At 46.1% G+C, this 27,588-nt stretch overlaps 1 protein-coding gene across 5 annotated transcripts in view; it reads left to right on the forward strand.

Annotated features, from left to right (window-relative positions):
- The window catches only part of usp22 (ubiquitin specific peptidase 22), a 173,366-nt gene that overhangs the window by 124,421 nt on the left and 21,357 nt on the right, over window positions 1–27,588 (forward strand). For all 5 annotated transcript variants that reach the window (XM_072481078.1, XM_072481079.1, XM_072481080.1 and 2 more), the window contains 3 exons: window positions 422–523; window positions 17,804–17,973; window positions 27,372–27,519. In XM_072481078.1, coding sequence (XP_072337179.1) covers window positions 422–523; window positions 17,804–17,973; window positions 27,372–27,519 — 420 coding nt within the window. The remainder of the gene's footprint in view (window positions 1–421; window positions 524–17,803; window positions 17,974–27,371; window positions 27,520–27,588) is intronic.

Here is a 27,588-nt window from a genome sequence, read left to right on the forward strand (position 1 = left end):
CATTCTTCACTTGAGCCTCCTCCCTCTTCTCATTTAAATCTACCATTGTAACTGTTCCCTTTTCTCTCATATGCTTGTGTAGCTTCTCTCTAAATGCACCTATTTGCTTCAGTGAAATGCTGAACCTCTATTCAGTGGCCCGGAGGAGGGAATGATCTTGTGTTACATGGAATTGCTATTATAACTTCTATGATTTAACATTTGGAACACTGCTGTTTTTGCCATAGTGCTCCATATGTCTGACATCAGCTCCCCAGAAAGAGAACTTTATAGTCCATTTGGAAAAATCCCCTGTGGTGTACTAGTGGAAGACTTGTATGTCCACCTTGAAATTCTTTTGCACTTAAAAAGAACCTGTGCATCATTAAGCTGAATCTGGTCATGTCATTAAAATTGAAATCTCTCTTGTTAATCTTGTTAGGGGTTGGTGAAAAGTATTCAACTTGGGAACCAACAAAAAGAGAATTGGAATTACTACGGCACAATCCCAAACGTAGGAAAATAACTACAAATTGTACCATTGGTAAGTGAATTTAAAGCAAGGACCAGACACTTCAGGTAGCAACGATAATTGCTTGGTTAGTACATGGGTCATATTTGAAATTGTTAGGTTCAAAATCTTTGTATAGTAATATATGGTAGAAGCAAATCACAGTGTACTTTCAATCTTGTCATATTTCTTGTTGCCTTGCATGTGCATGGGGTAATCTTGATGATTGAGCAATCACAAAGACATGAGGTGAACCCACTGACCATCCTGTACTTGAGAATTGTATGAAAACATTTTGTATTTTCAGCAACAGTCTTTATTCTTGCTCCGTGTCAGATGTTTGAACTTCCATATGTAATTTTTTTTACTATGGGTAGTAAGATTATTATAACACTATAAAGTTGGTTTACCATTCTCCAGAAATGGAGACTTTGGCCAAAACACTGGCCTCAATTTAGTTTGCTATTGAAGTTGATTCTAAAATATACAAACACTTGCCATTCTGGCTCTAGCTAGCAAATCATAGGATCTTTGGGCAGTCAGTCCTGCGATTTTGAAATACTTGTGGTTCTAAGACACAGGAGTTTAGGATTGTAAAGCCTACTTTTTCCTCGTAATCGATGTTGCAGAAGTAAACTGGAAAGGAAATAGACTTGAAATGGGCAAAAACCCTGGTAAACGCTCCACATCAGTAGAGAGAACAGGCAAGTTAACATTTTAGGTCGGAACAGTTCACATTGTTTCCAAGTTTAAAAGTGGTCTCAAAATCATTTAGTTATTACAGTGCTGTTTAGTTACCGTTGTTTAGCTCGCAATATCAGGGTTAAGAAAGGCCATTCAGTCCTTTTTGAAGCTTATCCTCCATTGGATTAATGTTGACTGAACTTTTTATCGACAGTTGCTGAGTGTTACAGATGTAGTGCAATTCTGGAGCCTGGACGTGACCTAATCCCCGAGGAGGGAATCTCTTTCTGCTTCAATTTCACATCATGGGAAATATCACTCTGTAGAAATCACAGAGATCAACACAAATAGGCCAAAATGTCCACCCAGAAACTGGATGGGTTGAATTGCGTGTTTCTATATAATTTCTATCCTCCACAAGAAGATGGTCCTAATCCCACATGCGCCTCTATTCTGCTCCCCTTTCCTTCAACCTATCTAACCAGTCCTTAAATGCTGATTGACATGGTCTCTGCTTGAATCATTGTCTCCAATAACTTTCACAAGTTCCCTCCCTGTTTAGCACAGGGCTAAATCGCTGGCTTTGAAAGCAGACCAAGGCAGGCCAGCAGCACGGTTCAATTCCCGTAACAGCCTCCCCGCACAGGCGCCGGAATGTGGCGACTAGGGGCTTTTCACAGTAACTTCATTTGAAGCCTACTTGTGACAATAAGCGATTTTCATTTTTCATTTCGTTCATTTTCATTTCATTTCCCCTGCTCTTTGCCCTAAGTCTCTTGCCAGATATAAAAAGCACGAAAGTGGAGTAAATTTACCTGGATAAACCAAATATTTACCGGTTGCAAACTCTGCCACTATAACTGTCCATTGAATCATGGAATTTTCAACACAGGTGGTCCATCTTGACTATGTTCTAACTCGTCAGCTGGAGCAATCTCCTGTGAATTCAATATTTTAAATTAATTTGGGGGTGTGGGCGTTTATGGCTAGGCCCATCCCTAACTTTTCTTGAGAAGGTGATGATGAGATGCCTTATTGAACCACTGCAGTTCCTTTGGTGTAGGTACACGCATGGTGCTGTTAGGGAGGGATTTTAACCCAGCAACAGTGAAGGAACAGCAATATATTTCCAAGTCCGGAGGTGAGTGATTTGGGTGGGCAACTTCCAGAAGATAGAATTCCCATGTATATACTGCCATTGACCTTCGAGATGGTAGTCTGTTTGGAAGATGCTGCTTTAGCAGCCATGGTGAGTTCCTGCAGTGTATCTTGCAGTTGGCAAACACTGCTGCCACCATTTTGTTACCACTTTTTGCAGCCTTTTTCAGCTTTCTGCTTTGAATACTTATGATGTAGACAGTCCACTTGTACAGGCCCCACCTTCCCCAGAGACGATCCCAGTGTCCAGGAATCTAAAACCCTCCCTCCTGCACCAACTCTTAAACCATGCATTCATCTATGCTAATCTCCTATTTCTATACTCTCTAGTGCGTGGCACTGGGAGTAATCCAGAGATTACAACCCGAGAGATCCTGCTTTTTCGTCAACAGTATAGCTCTCTGAATTCCTGATGCAAGGCCTCATCCCTCTTTCTATCTGTCATTGGTGCCAGCATGTACCATGACTCCAGCCTTATCCCCCTCCCCCTTCAGGATGCCCTGCAGCCAGTCAGTGACATCCTGGGCCCTGACTCCAGGGAGGCAAAACACAATCCTGGAGTCTTTTCACAACCACAGAAGCGCTCATCTGTGCTCCTGACTATGGAGTCCCCTGTGACAATTGCTCTTCTACGCTTTGACCCTCCCTGCTGAACAACAGAGGCAGCTGTGGTGCCACTGCTCTGGCCGCTGCTGTTGTTTTCCCCGATAGGCCATCACACCCCCCCCCCCCCCCCTCCCCCCCACCCCCCCCCAAACAGTATCCAAAGCAGTATACTTGTTAGAGAGGGGGACATCCATAGGGGATTCCTACACTGGCTGCTTGCCTGTTCTAGTGGTCACCCATCTGTCTGCCTGCACCTTGGATGTGATATAACTTCTGTCTATGACACTTTCCGCCATCTGCATGCTCTTAAGTGCATCCAATTCCTGCTCCAACCAAACCATATGGTCTGTGAGGAGCTGCCATTGGGTACACTTCCTGCAGATTTGGCCATCCGGAATGCTGGACATCCCACATCTCTCAGTTAGAGCACTGCACCCCGCTGACTGACATATTAATTAATTAATTGTGTTAACAAAGAACAAAGAAAAGTACAGCACAGGAACAGGCTCTTCGGCCCTCTAAGCCTGCACCGACCATGCTGCCCTTCTAAACTAAAATCTTCTACACTTCCGGGGTCTATATCCCTCTATTCCCATCCTATTCATGTATTTGTCAAGATGCCCCTTAAACGTCACTATCGTCCCTGCTTCCACCACCTCCTCCGGCAGCGAGTTCCAGGCACCCACTACCCTCTGTGTAAAAAAAAAAAAAAAAAACAACTTGCCTCGTACATCTCTTCTAAACTTTGCCCCTCGCACCTTAAACCTATGCCCCCTAGTAATTGACCCCTCTATCCTGGGAAAAAGTCTCTGACTATCCACCCTGTCTATACCCCTTATAATTTTGTAGACCTCTATCAGGTCGCCCCTCAACCTTCGTCGTTCCAGTGAGAGCAAACCGAGTTTATTCAACCTCTCCTCATAGCTGATGCCCTCCATACCAGGCAACATCCTGGTAAATCTCTTCTGCACTCTCTCTAAAGCCTCCACATCCTTCTGGTAGTGTGGCGACCAGAATTGAACACTATACTCCCAAGTAAGGTTCTATACAGCTGCAACATGACTTGCCAATTTCTATACTCAGTGCCCCGGCCAATGAAGGCAAGAATGCCGCATGCCTTCTTGACTACCTTCTCCACCTGTGTTGCCCCTTTCAGTGACCTGTGGACCTGTAAAATAAATACTTATAAGTTTAAAATTAGCTATATGGTCCCTTGCGCTAGATTTCTCTGATTAAATGCGCTGATCTCCAAATTACTCCTCTACTTAGTTAATTACTCTAGTAATTAGAACAGATTCCCAACCAGCCAATCAGGTCACAGCTTTACTGTGACATCACCTTTCCATTTTTTCCCCTCCCAGTCCCCGATACTCAACAGATAAATTATTTATACTTTTCTGAAGCTCCTCCTCCCCGACTTCGCGCCAACTACACTTCCTGCCGACTAGGCCATGAATCCCCAAGGTGAGTTATTTATACTTGCTGTTCTGAAGCTCCCCCCCCCCCCCCCCCCCCTGAGTTCACACCAACTCAGCTCCCTGCCGACTAGTTAGATTAACTCCAATTTCTATGGCCCTTCTTTGCATGTCCTTGTTACAATTCAATCCCCGCTTGGCTTCAAATTCCCAAGTTTATAGCTTAAACCGCCTTAACTCCACCATCCTTTTGTCTAAATGTATCTACAGGCTGCGCCCTGTAGGTCATCCTCAAGATGTTCCTGATAAATAAAGCGTAGCTTTTTTGATTGAGGGGAGACAGGTTGTCCACTGGCAGTGAGAGGCTGTCCTTTCCCTGGTTGCTATTGTGTAGTGGTTTATTCCAGGACTGGGTGAATAGAAACAACACTAACCCTGAGGAGAAAATGAACTCTAAATTCATACAGAATGTTTTATGGAATAGAATCCCTACAGTGCATAAGGAGGCCATTCGACCCATCGAATCTGCTTCAGAAGACCACCCCATCTAGGCCCAATCACCCGCCTTATATCCCCTTAACTCCATCCTTTGGACACTAAGGGGAAATTTAGCATGGTCAATCTACCAAACCTGCACATCTTTGACTGTAGGAGGAAACTGGAACATCCAGAGAAAACCCAAACAGACACTGGGAGAACATGCAAACTCCACAAAGTCGCCCGAGGTCAGAATCAAACCCGGGTCCCTGGCGCTGTGAGGCAACAATGCTAACTACTGTGCTACCATGCCGATTAATATATTTGCCACAAAGGCCTCTTAAATCTCGAATGCTGTCCCTACTCCAGAATTCAACTGATCCTTTCATGTTCACCTCTCTTAGGGTAACAGTCTGCAAGAATAGACCAATCTAATGGGGTTACAGTTGTTAATTGAGGTTTCGTCTCATCTCGTTGGGTAGTTATTACCCACTGGAGGACTGCCAACTCCAGATTGAGAGATGACATTTGGTCTCGTCTCATTGAGCACCAGATGTTGGCCACCATATCCATCTTTGACTTTGTGTTCCTGTCTTTGGTTGTTTGCTTTGCTACTCTTTAAGGGGAACTGTAATTACTCTCCTTTTATATTAAATTATGTGCTTCTTTCACACATCAGGTCCTTTCTAATCTTCTACTCGGGCCCCCAAGATCAAGTTGAATATTTTGCAAATGTCTTTTGGGTTTTGAATGGTTATTGCTGTTTCAGCAGTTACAAATTGGCTGCCGGTCAAAGCAAGTAAACGTATATGTACAACCTTGGGCTTTGTGGGAGGTTGGGGATGGGATTTGGACAAAGTGGCAGAAGGAGAAAGTACTACTCATGGCATCACTCATTGCTGGTATTTTGCTGTGGTTTTCCCAGAATTGCTCTTGGTTTGACTTCTGTGTGTGGCCCGGAGTGATGTTGCACCTGAAGGTAAATCACACTAGACAGGCAGCCCTGCAAATGGTGCATTGCTGTAAGAAAATGTTCCCCAGTGTGGCCTTTGCAATGAGTCATCGGTTTCTGCAGTAAAATCAATAAACTTGGGTAGTGAGTGGTGTTTCTTGTTGGACCACTTGTAACCTTCAATTAACTGAAAATAAATAGTGTTTGATGACACTTTTACTGCAAAGGGATATCAAAGAATCTATTTTGATTTAGTACAGTTTGTGGCATGAGAATGATTAATATCCTTTGCCAATTATTTAACCGTGCCATCACTACCATGGGATGTGTCTGTCTTGTGTGAAAATGTTATTAAACACCAAAGATGATGGATTTTGATACTTAATTGATTAATTACAAGTTTCAGTTCCCCCTTGCCACATAAGAATTAGAAGGGGACGATCAGTTGTGGGAGAGAAAGGGGGATCAGAATTAAGTTTGTTTCAACCACTATGCTCACTCATTGTTATTTGTGAGTCTCCTATTGTACGGAACAATTGTTTTCTTTCCACCCCACCCCCCCCACCCCCCAAAAATAAAATCACGTAATGGCATCTGAAAATCATTTTCTGGAGATATCGATTCCTCTCCTTTTAAAGTATCAATTAACTCCACATCAATGACTGGAACAGATCTAAACACACACCCACTATGGTATCTGGGATGGGGTATTTCAATAATTATGGTTGCTTAAGACTTTCTTCACATTGTCGCCCCCCCCCCAAATTTTGTACATTGTTCCACAATTCATTGTACCCATCAATATCCTCATTTTTAGGTAGGGATCCTAAACGTGTGTACCACAGTCTTAAGCTGATTTGATCTGTATAGTATCAGGCTAATGCATTCTGTTTGGTAACCTGATGCTTTCTCAGATGCATGCTAGTAGCTTATTTGATGTATTAGTAACCACTTCTTGCTAACTATATACTCTCAATGTGATCAATGATCATTCCCAAATCCTTTTTGAACTCTGTTAGCAGGCACTATTCTAGTCTCTCGATGACTCTTGTCCTTGTCTTTCAGTTTGAGATATTGACCTTCCAAACAAAAAGCAATTGGTTGAATTTAAGTTATGCCCACCTTTGGGTGATTCATGCATACCAACTTGTGACATTTGACACTTGATGTTTCCCACTGTCTAATTCTTGTTTGATTTTTAAAAATTATTTTGTTGGGAGATGGAAGACTTATGAACACTTGCCGTATTACTCTTTTAAGAGGAGACAACACTATCATAGAATTTACAGTGTAGAAGGAGGCCATTCGGCCCATCGAGTCTGCACGAAAGAGCACCCCACCCAACCCAGCTTTTTTGGATACTGAGGGCAATTTCGCATGACCAATCCACCTAACCTGCACATCTTTGGACTGTGGGAGGAAACCGGAGCACCGGAGGAAACCCACGTAGACATAGCGAAAACATGCAGACTCCATCCAATGAACCAAGCCGGGAACCAAACCTGGTACCCTGGAGCTGTGAAGCAACTGCGCTAACCACTGTGCTACCGTGCTGCCTTTATATTCTCAAAGGGTTAGATTTTGCCCCACCCAGGCTGCTACCAGTGTCTGGCGAAATACAACTCCCATGTTGCACGCATTTGCATTAACGTATTGAGACACAGATCGCTCTACATAACTGATTCAATTTGAGAGCATTAATGATAGTTCAAGAAGGAAGGGGCACTGTATATCCAGTTCTAGAAAACAAAAGTTATAATGTCAGGGTAATTAAACACCATGCATCATATCTCATCAAGAAAACAACTCTTCTGCTTTTATAGGTCTATTCTAGTGAAATACGTCATGTACTTCAGCCCCACTCTTTGCATCTCAGAAGCATCCACTCCGTTTCATATCTCTAACTCTAGTGCTCCATTTGCAATGTTTTTTTATTTAGATTAAATATTTGCTTTAAACCTTTGTCTAATTTATTTTTTTGCTACTTGTTTAATTTTTCAATTTACTTTATCCGTCTCCTGTCTTATGCTAGCTTCAATCCAATGACCTATTTACCCTCGTGTTACCAAACCGATTTGGGTGAAACCATTCCCCTCAAACACCCCCTGTACTTACATTTTTTTCTTAAATGCTAAGAAATCCCGTCCTATTTCCGCAGAGAGCCACAATCACGGGGGGGTGCGTGGAGGTGCAGGGGCTATAATTTCAATTTTTAAAAAAAAATACCACTACATGTGGGTGTCGCTGACAAGGCCAGAATCTTTGGCCTATCCCTAATTGCCCTTGAACTGAGTGACCTCCCGGGTCATTTCGGCAGGCACTTGAGTCAACCACATTGCTATGGATCTGGAGTTACATGTAGGCCAGACCAGATAATGGAATTCATTGCCACAGAGGGCGGTGGAGGCCGGGACGTTGAGTGTCTTTAAGACAGAAGTTGATAAATTCTTGATTTCTCGAGGAATTAAGGGCCATGGAGAGCGAGTGGGTAAATGGAGTTGAAATCAGCCATGATTGAATGGTGGAGTGGACTCGATGGGCCGAATGGCCTTACTTCCACTGCTATGTCTTATGGTCTTATAAGGATGATATTTCCTCCCATGAAGGACACCAGTGAGCCAAATGGATTTTTATGGTCGTTTCATGGTCACCATTACTGAGATTAGTTTTATATTGCAGATTTTATTAACTGAATTCAAATTTCAGCAGCTGCCGCAGTGGGATTTAAACTCCTGTCCCCAGGGCAGAAGCCTGGTCCTCTAGATTACTAGTTCAGTGACATTACCTTGACAGCAGCTCCCCAAAACATTCTGCCCACTTCATCACATTTTGAAACCCTTGTCCCACAAGAACAATTTTTCTCTTTTTCACTCTAATTATTCCTCCAGTATACTCCTCATCTCTCCTCCTTTAAATCCAAAATATGCAGACTTTGATGTTTTTGCACAAGTTTGATCAATCGCCATCACTCTACATTGCTGATGGCACATCACTGAAATCACATATGCAAAGTTAAATTACTGTGAAATTGAAATAAAAGAAAATGCTACAAATACAAATCAGGAGAGCAGACAGCATGTATGTGAAGAAAAACTGTTGATGTTTTCACAGAATTTACAGTGCAGAAGGAGGCCATTCGGCCCATCGAGTCTGCACCGGCTCTTGGAAAGAGCACCCTACCCAAGGTCAACACCTCCACCCTATCCCCATAACCTAGTAACCCCACCCAACACTAAGGGCAATTTTGGACACAAAGGGCACTTTATCATGGCCAATCCACCTAACCTGCACATCTTTGGACTGTGGGAGGAAACCGGAGCACCCGGAGGAAACCCACGCACACACTGGGAGGATGTGCAGACTCCGCACAGACAGTGACCCAAGCCGGAATCGAACCTGGGACCCTGGAGCTGTGAAGCAATTGTGCTATCCACAATGCTACCATGCTGCCCGTTTTATTAGAAGTGGATTACAGTAAAACCAACTGGCTGGCCGAGTGCCTCTCTTTGTGTGACACAGATTCCAATGTGATATATTTACTTTTATGCTTGTGGAGAAGTAAACATTGAACATGCAGGATGCCCAATTCTAATTGTCACAAGTCTTTGATGTCTTGTGGAATTGCTCTCTTTCAACTGCTGCAACCTCCCAAACCGCCAGTGAGGGGCAGCATCTTCTTTATAGTTGCTGAAGTCTCCTGGAAAATGGCTATAATAACCTAACTTAAATCCTGTTAAGCCAAATCGTAGGAATACAGATTAGTGACCGGATCCAAATATCAAAATTCTACTTTTTAAAAATACCTGTTTAAGAAGAAACTGTAGTAGCCATCATTGCTCTAATGTGACTTGTGATAGATAACATAACTACTAAAAGCGAAAAAAGCTGCAAGTGCACAGTAGAGTTGAAGGAGACTCGCATTTTTACAGACAGTACACACCCTGGAGGAAACACTTAAGGCCTATGAGGAGTTTAGGAGTATCATCACCCATCCATACAACGACTTAACATAAATTGCTCTTTTGCTTAGCCCATTTGCTGCCCTTGCCCGACTAAAGCAAAGCATCAATGTACTGACTTGGTTGTGGCAACTCCAATGTTTGGCAAGAAAGGGGAAAGAATTGAGTGTTATATATTGAAAATAATTCAAATAATGAGGTTAGGAAAAACAACAGCGGATAATGTTTTTTAAAACTGAATTCTCTGCTGCAAAATATGGTTTTAAATTCAATGCTCATTTTGAATAACTTGTGCCTTGTTACATCTTAAAACTCTTGAGCTCAGCACATGCGCAGTAGTGAAAAAGCAAAGAGAATTTCTGCAGGTTTGACATGAATAACCAGAAAGATTTCAGAGAAGCTCATTGCTCTGCAGGGTTGTGCTATTTTCACCACGTAATTAGACACTACCTCTTGATTTTTAGCTTGGAGATGCAGTTCCTTGTCAAGGTCACTGCAGAGCTCTGATCATTTGGTTCAGGTTTTTCATTCATGGATTTGCGTACTATTGACAAGGCCAGCATTTATTGCCCATCCCTAATTGCCCACTTCTTCACATTTTGAAACAGTTGTCCCCACGAGATCTAATTCTCTTTCTCACTCTAATCATTCCCCCGGTATGCTCCTCATCTCTCCTGTGAATCCAAGGTGTGCAGACTTTAATGACTTTGCACAACTAGTTTAATCGTCATCATCTGACCTGGCTAAACTGTTTCGTTTTATTGGGCAATGATGTCCATCACTAAAACTAACCATTGTTTAAAGGCAAAAAATAATACCCAACTTCTCTTCACCACAAACCATTTTAAACCATCTTTCCCTGCCTCTCCACCCTCGCCACGAATAAGTGCGAGGAACTTGTGAACTTTTTTTAGTTACAGAAATTGTGATTATCTGATTAGCTGCTTCCCTCTCGTTCCCTGGCCCACTGGGCCTAACCTCCTCTATGGCTCCCCATCCTTCCTTAGTTCTGAATTTGCATTATTCTCTAGTTTCCTACCTCCCTTGTTCCCTCCCTGAGTTTATCTTGACAACAGTGCCCACCTCTTGTTTTCCAGATACTTCTACCAAACAGTTGACAAGTCAAATTCCCTTCTTGGCTCCCATGTGACCTAATATTCGAGGATTCCTTCCTTCAAATTTGACATCTTCATCCCTGTCCTTAAAAAAAAATTTTTAAAGCAGTTTTGGTCTCCTTTTGAGGAAGGACTTTCTTACTATTGAAGGTGTCCAGTGAAGGTTCGCCAGACTAATCCCCAGGATGGCAGGACTGACATATGAAGAAAGACTGGATCAACTGGGCTTATATTCACTGGAGTTTAGAAGAATGAGAGGGGATCTCATAGAAACATATCAAATTCTGATGGGACTGGACAGGCTAGATGCGGGAAGAATGTTTCCAATGTTGGTGATGTCCGGAACAAGGGATCACAGCCTAAGAGTAAGGGGTAAGCCATTCAGGACTGAGATGAGGAAGAACATCTTCTCTCAGAGAGTTGTGAACTTGTGGAATTCTCTACCACAGAAAGCTGTTGGGGCCAGTTCATTGGATATATTCAAGAGGGAGCTGCATGTGGCCCTTGCGGCTAAAGGATTAAGGGGTACGGAGAGAAAGCGGGAGTATACGTGACTGAATTTGCATGATCAGCCATGATCATATTGAATGCTGGTGTAGGCTTGAAGGGCCGAATGGCCTACTCCTGCACCTATTTTCTAGGTTTCTAACCCTTGGCTGGGACCTCCGTGGCGGCCATGCATGGTCGCACACAGGGCAGCTCCAGCTCAAAGGCATTGATTTGAGTTATTTTTACCTGAAAGTGGGGTAATTTTGACCGGTAAGTGTAGCCGAAGGTGTGGAGGAGAAGTGTGTCGTCTCTTCCTCTCTCCTTCCCCCCCCCCCCCCCACCCCACCCACATGAGTGGGTTAGAGGCGGCATGCGGCACAGTAGCAATTGGGAAAGACTGGAGGAGACCTGTGGCGTAGTAGCAATTGGGAATATGGCGGAGGGGGAAGGGTTGTCGCAAGTTGGAAAACCCCAGCTGGAGCAGTTGATGGCATTTATTAGAGAAGAGTTCCAAGGTGGCACAGTGGTTAGCACTGCTGCCTCACGGCACCGAGAACGCAGGTTTGATCCCAGCCCCTGGTCACTGTCCATGTGGAGTTTGCAAATACTCCCCGTGTTTGCATGGGTCTCACCCCTACAACCCAAAGATGTGCAGGATAGGTGGATTGGCCACGCTAAATTGCCCCTTAATTGGAACAAAAGAATTGAGTACTCTTAAAAATAATAGAAAAGAGAAGAGTTCTGCCAGCAGGGAAAGGAGCTGCATGAGGATCGGTCGAAAGGCCTTCAAGAGTGCGGTAGCACCCCTGAAAGGATTGATGGAGAGAGTTGAGAAGTGCTTGGAGGCACAGGGGTCGGCGATCCGGTACATGGAGAATGTGATGTCCGATCAGTGATTGGGTAATGGTGGATGTGGGGCTCTTGGGGGACCTTTGGGAGTCGCCAAGGGCAAAGGTAGAGGAGCAGGAGAACAGATCCAAAAGGCAGAGCCTGCGGATGATTGGCTTGCCTGAGGGTGTGGAAGGGACAAGTGCCACGAGATGCGTCTCTAGGATGCTGGTGGAAAAGGGGGTGCCGGACAAGGCTCCAGAGGTGGACAGGGTGCACAGGACCATAAGGCAGAAGCCGAGAGCGGGGGAGTCACATAGGGCTATGATTGTGAGGCTCCACAAGTTTGTGGAGAAGGAAAAGATCCTGCGATGGGTCAGGGAGAAGCAGAACTGTGAATGGGAGGGGAATAGGCTTCAAATCTATCAAGATATCGGAGCGGAGCTGGCGAAGAGGCATGCCGGGTTTAACGAGGCCAAAGCGGTTCTATATTCAAGGCAGATCCGGTTTGGGGTACTGTACCTGCGAAACTGTGAGACATTTGAAGGCCGGGAATACTATTTTGAAACCCCTGAGGAGGCCAATGACTTTATCAGAAACCATAAACTGGGGAGAACTGAATGTTGATGGGAGACGAGGAGTTGGAACAACAGAGACTGAAGGATGTGGGTATTGTGGGGGCCGGAGGGGTTTTTTATTTTTTGGGTGGGTGATTTTGTTGTTGTGATTGTTAAAATACATTTGTATGGGGCACCTGCGGCGTGTTGGAGGGGACACCGCTGGTGCTAGTTAACGTTTCCACACCAAATTGGGACAACGTGGGGTTTGTGAAGGGGTTGCTGGGAACGATTCGGACCTAGACATGCATCAGTTAATTATGGAGGATGATTTTAACGGTGCGCTGGAACCAAAAGTGAGTAGGTCGAGCCCCAAGTCAATGGGGAAGGTTGAGGATGCCGAAAGAGTTGGGAGGGTTTGTGGAAAGGATGGGATAGATGGATCTGTGGAGGCTTAGGAAGCCAGGGGAGAGGGTGTACTCCTTCTCGCACGTGTACAAGGTGTATTCTAGAATTGACTTTTCTCGTAGTGAGCCAAGCGGTGCTTCTTGGGATGGTGAGGGGGCGGAGTGTGCGGGAATTGTGATCCCAGACGATGCGCTGCATTGGCTGGAGGTTAGACTTGACTCGAGGCAGGAGCAGAGGACAGAGGCTTTTGGCGGACAAGAGGTTTTGTGAGAACGTGTGGTCAATGAATCTGCGGAGTTGAATCAGAATGGGGAAGTTGAATCAGAATGGGGAAGTATTGGTAGCCACGTTTTGGGAGGCGTTGAAGGGGGTGCTTCGGGGGGAGGTTACCTCGATCAAGGCGCACAGGGACAGGAGGGGTAGGGAGGAGTATGGACATAAGTTGGACGAGATAGCCGAGCTGGACTGAAAGTATTAAGAGTGCACCCACCAAGGAGGGGTTGGTGGCGAGAAAAAGGTTACAGGGCAGTTTGGTAGGTTGACAATGGAGGAGGCAGTGGGGCAGCTACAGAGAGCGAGAGAGGTGCAATATGAATATGGAGCAACAGTGAGCCGTATGCTGGGCCACTTAGCTATGGAGGCAGGCCACATCCAGGGAAATTCTGAGGGTACGGATAGGGAAAGGGGAGGTAGTGTCGAAGCAGGAGAAGATTAACAAGACGTTCAGGGAGTAGTACTAGAAGTCATATAGATCTGAGCCGGGTAGTGAAGAAGGGGACAAGGGGCGGTTTTGATGAGCTGGAATTCCCAAGGCTGAATGAAGAGAGGAGGCAGGCGCTGGAGGAACCACTCGGACTGAGAGGTGATGGATAGTATAAAAGCAGATGCACCATAGAAAGCATCCTGCCTGGCTGCATCACAGTCTGGTATGGCAACTGCTCGGCCCAAGACCGCAAGAAACTTCAGAGAATACAGCCCAGTCCATCACACAAACCTGCCTCCCATCCATTGACTCCATCTACACCTCCCGCTGCCTGGGAAAGCGGGCAGCATAATCAAAGACCCCCTCCCACCCGGCTTACTCATTCTTCCAACTTCTTCCATTGGGCAGGAGATCTAAAAGTCTGAGAACACGCACGAATAGCTTCCCGCTGTTACCAGACTCCTAAATGACCCTCTTATGGACTGACCTGATTAGTACTACACCCCTGTATACTTCACCCGATGCCGGTGTCTATATATTGACATTGTGTACCTTGTGTTGCCCTATTATGTATTTTCTTTTTATTTTCTTTTATTTTCATGTACTAAATGATCTGTTTGAGCTGCTTGCAGAAAAATACTTTTCACTGTACCTCTGTACACGTGACCATAAACAAATCCAAGTCGGGGTGGCCCCGGGGCCAGACGGCTACCCAGTTGAGTTCTATAAGGAGTTTGTGACAGAGTTAACACATTTGCTGGGGATGTTTAGCGAGGCGCTGGAGAAGGGGGAGCTACCGGAGACACTGACCCAGGCGTCAATCATGCTGATCCCGAAGCAGGGGAAGGACCTGTTTGAGTGTGGGTCATTTAGGCCCATTTCACTGCTAAACATGCATGCAAAAGTGTTGGCCAAGTTAGTGCCGGGGAGGATTTGTTCCGAGGGTGGTCGCAGAGGACCAAACCGGTTTTCTAAAGGGCAGGCAGCTTTCCAGTAACATCAGGCAGCTATTAAATGTGCGGGTTAGATGGATTGGCCATGCTAAATTGCCCCTTGATGTCCAACCGGTTAGGTGGGATTACAGGTATAGGGAAATGGATTGGGCCTAGGTAGGATACTCTTTCGGAGGATTGGTGCAGACTCAATGGGTCAAATGGCCTCCTGCATGATAGGGATTCTATAAACTCCTGAGCCTGGATCTCGTGGCACTTGTCCCTTCCACACCCTCAGACATCTCTGTAAAACGGATATTCCTGAGTGTTGATGGTATTTAAAGTGGATTGAGAGCTAAGGTGATTTTTCTTGTTTGAGTGGGAATAAAGATAGCAGTTAAGGGTTTATTTAAGGAGTAATTGTAAGTTATTTTTCCAGTGCGATGTTAAAAGATATTTTAATACTGTGTTAGTAATGTTTATTTTAATCTACCATATCCCTATTTTTCGTGAAAGCTCTCCTGGAGCGAGGTATCCTTTCCTCACAGTCTTACAAAATTAAAATAAAATATTGGGGGTTTCTGTCCAGTATCCTAGCCACTGTTGGGGTTCTGATCTGGGATCGTAATAATGGCAGAGCTTTGATCTAATGTTGGCTATTGGATCAGTATGCTGCCTCTGCTGTTTAACATACCTGTAGCATGTGTATTTTAGTTTCACCAGGTTTCTATCTCCATTTTTGGGTAGATGTTGCTGCTGGCACGTTCTTCTGTTCTCTTTATTGAACCAGGGTTTACCCCTGTCTCTCTGGTGAAGCTATGCCAGACGGCAAGGTTGCAGATTGTGCGGAGGCCGCAGCACCTTGATAGCTATCCAGTTTTGTGATATTAGAACTGTTCTTGAAATTGATCCAATTTTAGCACCGTGTTAGTGCCACGGGAGGATTAGTGCCACAGACGGGAGTCTTCCATATGAAGAATGAACTTCGCCTCTGCAAGAATTGGTCGTCACTCTTATCAATACTGTCATGGGTAAATGCATCTGTGACTAGTAGATTAGTAACCAGGAATTGTTGGTTAAAACCTTTCAGAAAGCACAGAAAATGTATTTTACTCTTGTTGCCTGCATCAACAGTTCTGTTGCAGCAAATCTGGACCCATCATACAACCAAAGTTAACAAGTTCACGCTATTTTTTTAAGCTGTCTGTTGGACCTTTTTTAATGAGTACTGCACTGGCCAGTGAACAGCCATTGTTGCGTTTTAAACCTGAATTTAAAATGAAACTTAGTTTCGAGCCCTTGTGCTCATCAACCTATTATAACTTGAATTCCAATTCTGTAAAGTATAGCCACGTCAATGGAGAGGTGGCTTGTGGGTGCAAACCACAGCTACCTGGTCAGCTTTAGATTTTAAGGAGCGTCTAAAGAAGGAAAGAAAATTTGAGAGATTTAGGGATGAAATTCCAGAGATTGGGATCCAGGCAGTTGAAGGCAGTTGCTTTATAAAGCATTAGTTAGGCCCCATTTAGAATACTGTGAGCAATTTTGGGCCCCACACCTCAGGAAGGACATACTGGCACTGGAGCGGGTCCAGCGGAGATTCACATGGATGATCCCAGGAATGGTAGGCCTAACATACGATGAACGTCTGAGGATCCTGGGATTATATTCATTGGAGTTTAGGAGGTTGAGGGGAGATCTAATAGAAATTTACACGATAATGAATGGCTTAGATAGGGTGGACGTAGGGAAGTTGTTTCCATTAGCAGGGGAGACTAGGACCTGGGGGCACACCCTTAGAATAAAAGGGAGTCACTTTAGAACAGAGATAAGGAGAAATTTCTTCGGCCAGAGAGTGGTGGGTCTGTGGAATTCATTGCCACAGAGGGCGGTGGAAGCCGGGACGTTGAGTGTCTTTAAGACAGAAGTTGATAAATTCTTGATTTCTCGAGGAATTAAGGGCTATGGAGAGGGAGCGGGTAAATGGAGTTGAAATCAGCCATGATTGAATGGTGGAGTGGACTCTGGGCCGAATGGCCTTCCGCTCCTATGTCTTATGGTCTTAAGGCATGACACATTGGTTGATATTTATATCTGGGATGCTCAAGAGGCCGAATTATAGGAGCATAGACCATCAGAGTATGGGGCTGGAGGAGCTGACTGAACTCTGAAAGGGCAAAGCCATGGAGAGATTCGAAAACAGCCACGAGAATTTTAAAATCGAGACGTTGCTTAATCGGGAACTAGTGCAGGTAAGCGAATGTGGAGGAATGGTTGAACAGAATTTGTGCACATTAGGACATCCAGAGCAGTGTTTTAAATGACTCAAATTTGTGAAGATTAGAACGTGCGAGTCCAGCCAAGAGTGTGCTGGAATTGTTACGTCGGGATAGAATTTCAGTAGCAGATGAGTTGAGGGCAAGGAAGTGCAGAATCGGGCAATGTTTAGAAGATGGAAATAGAATAACAGTCTTTCTGATGGATATATGAAACGAAGGATGGGTGAGTGTACGTTACTCAGAACAATAAGCAATTGAGTCGTGGGCTTTAGGGAGGAAATTCCAGAGATTGGGATCCAGGCAGTTGAAGGCATGACGTATTGGTTGATATTTAAAATCTGGGATGCTCAAGAGGCAGAATCATAGGAGCACTTCCTTGACTTAACTCTTCTGCTCCTGAAATTCCCATCCAGACTTAACTAAAGTGGGCTTTAGGGAGCCATGTTGGCACTGCTGCTGTTTGCTATTTGTACTTAAATGATCTGGTTTGGAAACTGAGGGAATATTCTTAACACAAAATTGTTTCCAGAATTTATTGAATCAGGACTCAAAATTATCATAATGCAGTGGGATCAGTAAATCCATTGCTTGACTAGTACACAGTCTTATTCTTACTAATCTGCAAAATTGCATTATTAAATGGAACATTTTGCTCTACCTTTATACAAAGTGTGTTAGGTTTAACATTGTACCCAACATTAAAGAAATGCTACATGGTTTCACTTTATGATTTTACTTTTCTCTATTTCAGGTCTCCGAGGCCTAATAAACCTAGGGAACACCTGCTTCATGAACTGCATTGTCCAGGCACTTACCCACACTCCACTGCTCCGGGATTTTTTCCTTTCTGACCGACACAAATGTGAAATGCAAAGTCCCAATTGCTGTCTAGTCTGTGAAATGTCTAGGCTATTTCAAGAGGTGAGTGGTGTTGTGTTATGTAATTTGGAATAACACAAGCTGCCACTTGATGCAGATTTCAGTAAAAATGGTCCAGACTTTGAAGTGAGTTCAATGTGTTTTATTGAACTATTAGCACAGTTCTCAATGAGTTCGACTCTCTGCTAATCTAGATGTAGTAACTCAGTCTAACTGAACCAGCCTTCCTCTAAGCCACGTGCTGGGGTGTGATGCTGAGGATACACCGTCTCACTCTGTAGATGTTGGTCTGTGGAAAGAGGCGGGGTGTGAGTGCCTCATCCCTTTTATAGTGACATACCACCCCTGAGTGTCCTGACTGCTCATTGGTCGTGTCCTATTCTATGTGTTCATTAGCTGCATGTTTGCATATCATGGCATCTCCCTTTTTTTTAATGTTTTGTTGGCATATGTGAATGTATTTACATGTGAATGAGTCTGTCTAGCGTGACTGACGGAGGGCAAGAGAACAGAGCAAACAAAACAAACGTTCACAAGTCCAGTCTCAGGCTTGCGTCTGATCTTGTTCGACCGCCAGAGAGGTGGCGGAGGGGACTACGGCGCCTTGACAGGCGGGATGGAAGCCTGACTGGTGGCCTTGTGGTGCGAGGTATCAGGAGGCATTTCAACATATGGAAATGGGGGAGAACTTGGTTGCGGGCAGGCAAGTTAATTCCTTCGCACAATGGAGCCATCAGCCATACGTACAACATGAGAGCGGGGCGCGGCCTGTCGAACAACGACAGCTGGGGCAGACCACCCACCATCCGGTATCTGGATCCTGACAGTGTCTGCCGGGGATAGCACGGCCAGATCGGTGGCATGGGCATCATAGCCCTGCTTTTGACGGTATTTGAGCTGCTGCATCTTCTGCAGCACCGGCAGGTGATCCAGGTTGGGTAGGTGTATGGCTGGAAGCGTCGTTCGCAGGTCCCTGTGCATCAGGAGTTGAGCTGACGACATGCCAGTGGACAATGGAGTCGCACTGTACGCGAGCAGTGCATGGTGTATGTCGGAAGCAGAGTCCGCAGCCTTGCAGATGAGCTGTTTCACAACGTGCACCCCTTTCTCGACTTTTCCATTGGACTGCGGATAGTGCGGACTGGAGGTGACATGCTGGAAATTGTATGACCTGGCAAACGTGGACCATTCTCGACTGTTAAAGCACGGGCAATTGTCGCTCATGACGATGATTGGGATGCCATGCCTTGAGAACGTCTCCTTACAGGCTTTGATGACGGTCCGAGGGGTGAGATCCGGGAGCTTCAGCACCTCGGGGTAATTTGAGAAATAGTCGATAATCAATATGTAGTCATGACCATTCGCATCAAAGAGGTCGATGCAAACCTTGGACCACGGAGAGGTCACTATGTCATGCTGTTGGAGCGTCTCCTTGCTCTGCGCTGGCTGGAACCGCTGACGGGTAGCCCAGTTCAGGACCATGTTCGTGATGTCCTGGCTGATGCCAGGCCAGTAGACAGCTTGCCGGGTTCTGCGTCAGCACTTCTCGAGCCCAGGTGTCCCTCCTGAATCTGGCGCAGCACCAAGCTCTGGAGACTGAGCGGAATGACAATCCTGTCCAGCTTGAGGAGGATACCATCAATCACTGTCAGGTCATCCTTCACATTGTAAAATTGTGGGCACTGCCCTTTCTGCCAGCCATTGGTGAGGTTGTGGATGACTCGCTGCAAGCGGGGGTCTTTGGCTGTCTCATCACGGATGAGAACTACCTTCTCATCTGTCGCCGGGAGAGTGCTAGCACACAGCTGCACCTACGATTCGATGTGCTGGATGATCTCTAGCGGCTCACTGGGCGAGGTGATGGAGCGGGACAGTGCATCAGTAGTGCATCAGCGATGATGAGCTCCTTGCCAGGTGTGTACACCAAGTTGAGGTCATACCTCCTAAGTTTAAGTAGGATTCTCTGCAACCGAGGCGTCATGTCGTTCAGGCCCTGGTGGATGATGTGGACCAGAGGCCTATGATCCGTCTCGACAGTGAATGTCGGCAGGCCGTAGACATCATCATGAAATTTGAGGATGCCGGTGAGAATACCCAAGCACTCCTTCTCAATCTGAGCATACCTGGTTTCAGTGGGTGTCATCGCCCTTGATGCGTAGGCTACTGGTGCCCAGGATGATGTATCATCTTGTTGAACCAACACCGCACCGATGCCATCCTGACTCGTATCTGTGGATATTTTTGTCTCCCGGTCCAGGTCGAAGAATGCCAGGACTGGTGCAGTGGTGAGCTTGGCTTTCAGCTCCAGCCACTCTGGTGTACCGCCTTCCACTCAAAGGCAGTTGACTTTTTCACCAGGTTGCGGAGGGCCGTGGTGTGTGTGGCCATATTTGGAATGACCTTGCCCAGAAAACTGACCATATCCAAGAAGCGCAGTACCGCCTTTTTGTCCTCGGGGACCTTCATCGCCTCGATGGCCTTGATGTTGTCTGTGTCCGGGCGCACACCATGCTGTGAGATCTGGTCGCCTAGGAACTTGAGCGTCAATGTGCCAAAACAACATTTGGACCTGTTTAACTTTAGGCCGTTGGCATGTACACGGCGGAATACCTTCTGGAGACAGGACACGTGTTCTTCAGGGGTCGTGGACCATATGATGATGTCGTCCACGTACGCACTAACCCCTTTAATGCCTTCCATCATCTGCTCCATGATACGATGGAATATCTCCGATGCCGAAATTATGCCAAATGGCATGTGATTGTAGCAGTATCTGCCAAAAGGCGTGTTAAAGGTGCAGAGCCTTCTGCTGGACTCTTCCAGCTGGATTTGCCAAAATCCCTGTGATGCATCCAATTTGGTGAAGAAGCACGCGTGTGCCATCTCACTTGTGAGTTCCTCCTGCTTCGGGATGGGGTAGTGTTCTCGCATTATATTCTTATTGCGATCCTTGGGATCAATGCAGATGCGCAGGTTCCCTGGAGGCTTCTTTACGCACACCTTTGAGCTGACGCAGTCAATCGGTTCGGTGACCTTGGATATGATGCCTTTTTGCTGAAGATCCTTGAGCTATGCCTTCAGGCGCGCTCTGTGGAGCAGGGACACGTCGTGGTGCGTGGACCACTGGCTTGGCATCAGGTCGTAGCAGAATCTTGTATCGATATGGTAGCGTGCCCAACCCATTGAACACATCTGGATTCTGGGCGAGGATGTCGTCGGTGTCGGCCTGAAGATCCACATGGGAGGATGTCGAGTGTAAACCCTTTGAATGAGGTTCAGCTGCTTGCAGGCGTGCGCACCTAGTAGGGATGCCCTGTCCGGCTTAACAATTTCAAAGCGTAACCGTGCTTGTGTGTGTCGGTTGGATACGTGCAGATGGCAGGATCCCAGTGCCGTGATGACATTCCCGTTGTAATCCAGGAGCTTGCAGGCAGCTGGAAGGACCATGGGGGGCTTCTTAATGCGTCTGAAATCTGCCTGTGAGAGGGGGTTGGCAGAGGCACCTGTGTCCAGCTTGAACAGGATGGGGCAGTGGTTGACCTTCATCACTGCTCGCCATTCGTCCTCTGAATCCACAGCTAGGTTTGACTGGTCTTGCGATGAGTCTGGTGTGGCATAGTCACGTGTTGTAATAATGCCTACACGGTAGGCATTGCCCAGGCATTCATCATCTGGATCCGTTGGACTGCCGGGATCAGAATCCGGTAGGTGTTGTTGCACACTCCGGATGCGCCGTCGTCTGAATTGGGAGCGCTGGCTCCTGACTGGTGGTGCAGATCTGCACAGGGCTGCATAGTGGCCTGGTTTCCCGCAGTCAAAACAGCGTCTGCTTCTTGCACGGCAGTGTTTTTTTAAATGGGCGGTGCCACAGTTCGAACACGTCGTGACGTCGGTCTCCTGCTGCGCCGTGCGTGGTTGCACATGCGCAGTGCGGTTGCTCGATGTCTGCACCTGCGCAGTGCGTGTTTCGACTGCTTCGTTATCCCGTTCGCATCGCGCATGCGTCGCGCAAAATGGCCGCTTTGGTCACTGTTGAGGCGCTGCATCCGGGAGATGGCCTGCACATTCTCCGCCTCGTGGGAGGCTAGTTTATCATTTTCTGCCGTTTTGTACTGGGAATAGCGATTCTCAGCGTGCTCATGCACTGTGCATTTTTTAATCGCGACCGACAGGGTCGTATGCTTGATCTTCAGTAACTGCTCTCTCAGAGGATCAGAGTGAACTCCAAAAACTATTTGGTCTCTGATCATGGAGTCAGTGATATCACCGAAGTTGCAGGATTGCGCTAGCAGTCTAAGGTTAGTTAAATATGAGTTGAAGGATTCGTCTTTACCTTGCAATCGCTGCTTGAATATGTAGCGCTCGAAGATTTTGTTGGTGTCCACCTCACAGTGGCTGTCAAACTTGTCCAGGATGGTCTGCAACTTTGTCTTGTCCTGGTCTTTGGCGAAGTGAAAGGAGTTGAATATTTCCAAGGCGTGATCACCCGCTGTGATGAGGAAAAGAGCTATTTTCCGTGCATCAGACGCACCATTGCGGTTTGATGCTTCGACGTAAAGCTGAAATTTCTGTTTGAATGTCCACCAGTTGGCACTGAGATTGCCGGAGGTCCTGAGCCGGAGGAGCCTGAATCTTTTCCATTGTACCGGTATACATTCGCTGGTCATCACGAATCTTGCTGAGTTGCACTAACTAGATTGAACAGACGCCTGGTATCATGTTGTGTTATGTAATCTGGAATAACACAAGCTGCCACTTGATGCAGTTTTGAGTAAAAGATGCTCCAGACTTTGAAGTGAGTTCAATGTGTTTTATTGATCTATTAGCACAGTTCTCAATGAGTTTGACTCTCTGCTAATCTAAATGTAGTAACTCAGTCTAACTGAACCAGCCTTGCTCTAAGCCACGTGCTGGGATGTGATGTTGAGGATACACCCTGTCTCACTCTGTAGATGTTGGTCTGTGGAAAGAGGCGGGGTGTGAGTGCCTCATCCCTTTTATAGTGACATACCACCCCTGAGTGTCCTGACTGCTCATTGGTCGTGTCCTATTCTATGTGTTCGTTAGCTGCATGTTTGCATATCGTGGTGGATCGGACAATCAGCTCCTTGCAGTCATGCAGCCAGCATTGAAAGCAATTCAGTCTCGAGAAGTAACCCAATCCCAATGTGTCCTTGAATCCCAGGTGTGAAGCTGTTTCTGAAGGATGCAAAGTATTTATCTGAATGTGGGAGGGGTAGTGCTTTAATTAGTTATCACCTTTTTCTAATTATAAATATCAATTGGGAGAAAAGGAAATGTCAGTGAATACCTCATTTTTGCCAACAATCCAACATGTTTGCTTCGTATTCACGGTGGTAATTTGTTGAACTTTACAATTAAACATATTCTATTAAACATGTGAAACTCTTCTTTGATATAAGAATTTTCCTACTCTGGATTGTAGTTCTTTCTGTGACTTTTCTGTGGTGATATGCCTGTGCACCGTTCTGTATATTGTTAGCGATGAAGCCTCCAACCAGCTGGTGGCGATATAGATATATCATGTGACCCAATACACCCATCTGTTGGTAGTAGGACATACAAGAGGATAGTCCCCCTTAGAGTAGCTCCAGGAGAATTCTCTAAATTCATTTAGTAGCCATCATCCGTATTATCGTTCATTAGTTATCTTTCCACTTGTTAATAAATCATCTTTCTAGTTGAACAATTGTATGTTCTGTGTACATCATTACTACGGTCCTGGCACAGTACACAATATTTCCAATTCAAAGAAGGCAACCCAACATTATAACTGGCTTAGACACAACCATTGGTAAATTTGAACAAATTTTGGCTACAGTTGACTCCGTTGTACCATCAATTAACATAATATGACATTCTGGACTCCATGGAGTGAATGGTCACACATTTGGTGGCTCCTGCTGTTTTGCTGGTGAATGGTGCATAAGCACTGAAGGATTGCAATGCTCCCTCTGGTGGGGCTGGTTGATGCCTTACCAGACGAGGAGTAAAACAAGAGGCAGCAGCTTGACCGCGGGAATATTCGTGGTGCGACACAGAAAAAGATGGCAAAAGGTGCTGGTGCATCGTTACATGCCTAGTTGTCCACAGAGCAACTCATGAACCTTTTGAACAACAAATTCAAGCAGCAGAGGAAGGAGGCCTCGGAGGATCTGGTTAAGGTGGTGGAGCTGCTTAGGGCGGCTATCGAGAGAGTGGAGCAGCGGCTGGAGGCACAAGGTCTGGCACTCGAGAAGGTGGAGGAGTCGATGGGGGGGCACAAGGACTGGCTGGCCTCACATGGATGGCGGAGATGGTGCTGGTGGCAAATAGCCACAATAGATTGAGGGAGCAGGTGGAGGACCTTGAATCGTTTCAGGATCGTGAGGATGCCTGAGGGGGTCGAAGGAGTGCAGGCCACTAAGATGTGACAAAGATGCTGGAGAAGCTGATGGGAGGAGGGGGCCTTTGACCGTTCCCTCAAGGTGGATCGGGCACACGGTGCTGAGGAGGAGGCCGAAGGGGAGGGAGCAGCCAAGGGCGATGGTGGTGAAGCTGCATCGTTTTCTCAATAACGGAACAAATCATGAGATGAGCGAGACAGATGAGGAGGTGCATCTGGGAGGGGAGCGAGCTGCGAATATACCAGGACCTGGTGTGGAGTTGGCCAAGCGGCTAGCTGGCTACAACCGGATCAAGGCTGCCGTCTACAAGGAGGTGGTGAGAGTTCGGGTGCTGCATCCTGCTCGTCTGCAGGTCGCGCATAAGAATCGGGAGTTTTATTTTGATGCGCTGGGGGAGGCGAGTGGGTTTATGATAGACCATGGACTGGGAGGAATGTGCGAACTGTGGAGATGTTAAATGTGGGTCACAGGATGGGTGAATTGGTGAGTTTAATGTGAATGGGAGCCTGAGTGTGCTTTCGTTTTTGGGTTTCAGGGTGTGGGGGGTCTGGGGGAAAGGTGGATTTGGGGAAGGGGTAGATGGAGGCCCCGGATGGGGGCCACCATGCTACTTGATTGGCTAGTTAACGGGAATGAAGGAGGGGGTGGAAATGGTTTTTTTTTTTTTTTTTCGTTATGAGGGGAGGGTGAGGGGATTGCTGACAAGGGAAATGCTGGTGTGGAGCAATTGGTTAAGGAGGGATGGTTGCGGGGATAGGCCAGTTAAACAGTCGCATGTTTTCACACATGAGTTTGAAGGTGGATGTCATGATTCTTCAGGAGACGCACCTGAAGCTGGGGGATCAGACGAGGCGGAGGAAGAGGTGTGTGGCCTCTCAACGTTATTATGATGCCCTCATACGGACAGGAAGTGGTGGTGGCAATCGACGCGGAGAAGGCGTTTGACCGGGTTTTCTGTTGGGAGGTGTTGGGACGGTTCGGGTTCGGACAGGGATTTGTGAATTGAGTTTGGCTGTTATGTAAGGTACCGAGGGTTAGTGTCCAGGTGAATAGGATTAGTTCGAAGTGCTTTGAGCGACCCTGTTGGCACCCCTGCAATTCTCACCGCACCTGTACTCTGAGCCCGGTGGTGGTATCAACGTTAAGGGTTTGGAACCAGTGTAGGAAACACTTCGGACTAGAAGGCGTGTCGCTGTGGAAGCTGATATGTGACAACCACAGGTTTTCACAGGCAGGCCTGGATGCGAGGTTCTGGGGGTGATGGCAGGTGGGGATAGAGTACTTCAGGAATTTGTTTGTGGGAGAAAAGTTTGAAGGCCTGGGGGAGCTGGAGGAGATGTATTAGGTGCCAAAGGGAAACCGGTTCAGGTACCTGCAGAGAAACTTTGTAAGAAAAGAGGTGCGGTCTTTCTGGAGCTGCCATCTCCAGTGCTGCCAGTTGTTCCCGAGGATGGGAGAGTGGTGGATATATATGGAGAGCTGGTGGATAGGGTGGGCGCTCCTATGGAGGAGGTCAGACGCAAGTGGGAGGAAGAGCTGGTGGTGGAGTTGGGGGCTGGGGTGTGAAGGGAAGCTCTGCGGAGGGTGAATGCTGCATCGTTCTATGCGAGATTAAGCCTCATCCAATTTAAGGTGGTGCTCAGAGCCCACATGACTCTCGAGGATGAGCCGGTTCTTTTTGGGGGTGGAGGATAGTTGTGGGTGGGGGGGGCAGTGAATCATGTGCATATGTTTTGGGTATGTCTGAGGTTGAGGAAGAGGTTCTCGGATGAGGGGTGTTTTTTGTTTTGCTTTGTTCGGGGGGTTATGAGGGGGGTGGGGGAAGGCGGAGACGGGCTTGGGGTGACGGAAGGAAAGGTGGGTTGTTAGTTTTGTTACCTTTTGCCGAGGTTCAGTTTTTGTATTTTAATACGTATGAAAATCGACTTCAATAAAAACACTTCTTACAAAAAACATACTGAAAGCGTGAGGAATCAAAGCCCATTTGCAATGTTTGAATTTAAAGGGCCTTTTTGTTGTTGTGCAAATTGTAATGATTAACATTCTTCCTGTACGATTTGGGTTATACTTCAAAGCTATGCGATTACATCCTACATTATATTTGCTTTTACTCATTTAGGTATCCTATGCAAAATGTCAATCACCTTTTTAAATGTTTGCCAACAAAATAATGCCATCACAGACATGTTCCCTGAATTAACTGTGTTGAAAAATCTGAATTACAGAATTACTACATTGCAGAAGGAGGCCATTCACCCATCAAGGCTGCACTGACCCTCTAAAAGAGCACCACACCTAGACACACTACCCCGCCCTGTCCCCGTAACTCCACCTAACCTGCACATCTTTGGATTTTGGGAGGAAACCAGAACCCCCGAGGAGACCCGTGCAGACGTGGGGAGAACATGCAAACTCCACACAGTCACCCAAAGCCAGAATCAAACCTGGGCACTATGAAGCAGCAGTGCTAACCCCTGTGCCATCTTGCCGAAAAGGTTTTCTATTTACTGTGATGCCTTTTGTTTCTTCAAATATTTGAAAGGAATACTGACAAAATAAGCAGGCTACAAAAAAAAAAGCTGGTCTATCTTTCACTGAATTAATGTTGTATTACTTCAACTGGGAGATTTTCCTTTTGTAGCCTCAAAGCTTCTTTTCCCCCAAGAGGCTGTTCATGATTTCATCTTTTCCCCAGGAGAACATTTGTTCATGGTCACCAAATCTTATGAAAATGAAGCATTATTTCCTCTCAATGTAGCCCACCATCTAGTTATGTTTCAACTCCTGAAACCAAGTGTGTCTTCAATGGCTAGTTGGCGATGGCTTCTTTGTCAGATGATTCTCTATACTAGCTCAATGTCTATGTTGCATATTGCAGCTAAAATGTAGGGCAAATACCTGCAAGCACATTAAAGTCTGTTTAGTCCCGGTGTGCTGATTTGTGTATATTCAGTTTTGATTAAACTACAATATGTATGGTGAAGTGAATTTCCATTTTCTCAGAACAAAAATCTCTCTTTTCCTTTCATACAGTTTTATTCGGGATACCGATCTCCACATATTCCATATAGGTTATTGCATCTGGTGTGGACGCACGCACGGCATTTAGCAGGGTACGAGCAGCAGGATGCACATGAGTTTCTGATTGCTGCACTAGATGTTCTACATAGGCACTGCAAAGGTATGGACCAATAAGAAGCTCTTATCAAATCCAAGGTCTTTGTTGTCTACAAAGTTATCTTTCTCAAAA

The sequence above is a fragment of the Scyliorhinus torazame genome, chromosome 17 (assembly GCF_047496885.1).
Source record: "Scyliorhinus torazame isolate Kashiwa2021f chromosome 17, sScyTor2.1, whole genome shotgun sequence".
Lineage (NCBI taxonomy): Eukaryota > Metazoa > Chordata > Chondrichthyes > Carcharhiniformes > Scyliorhinidae > Scyliorhinus > Scyliorhinus torazame.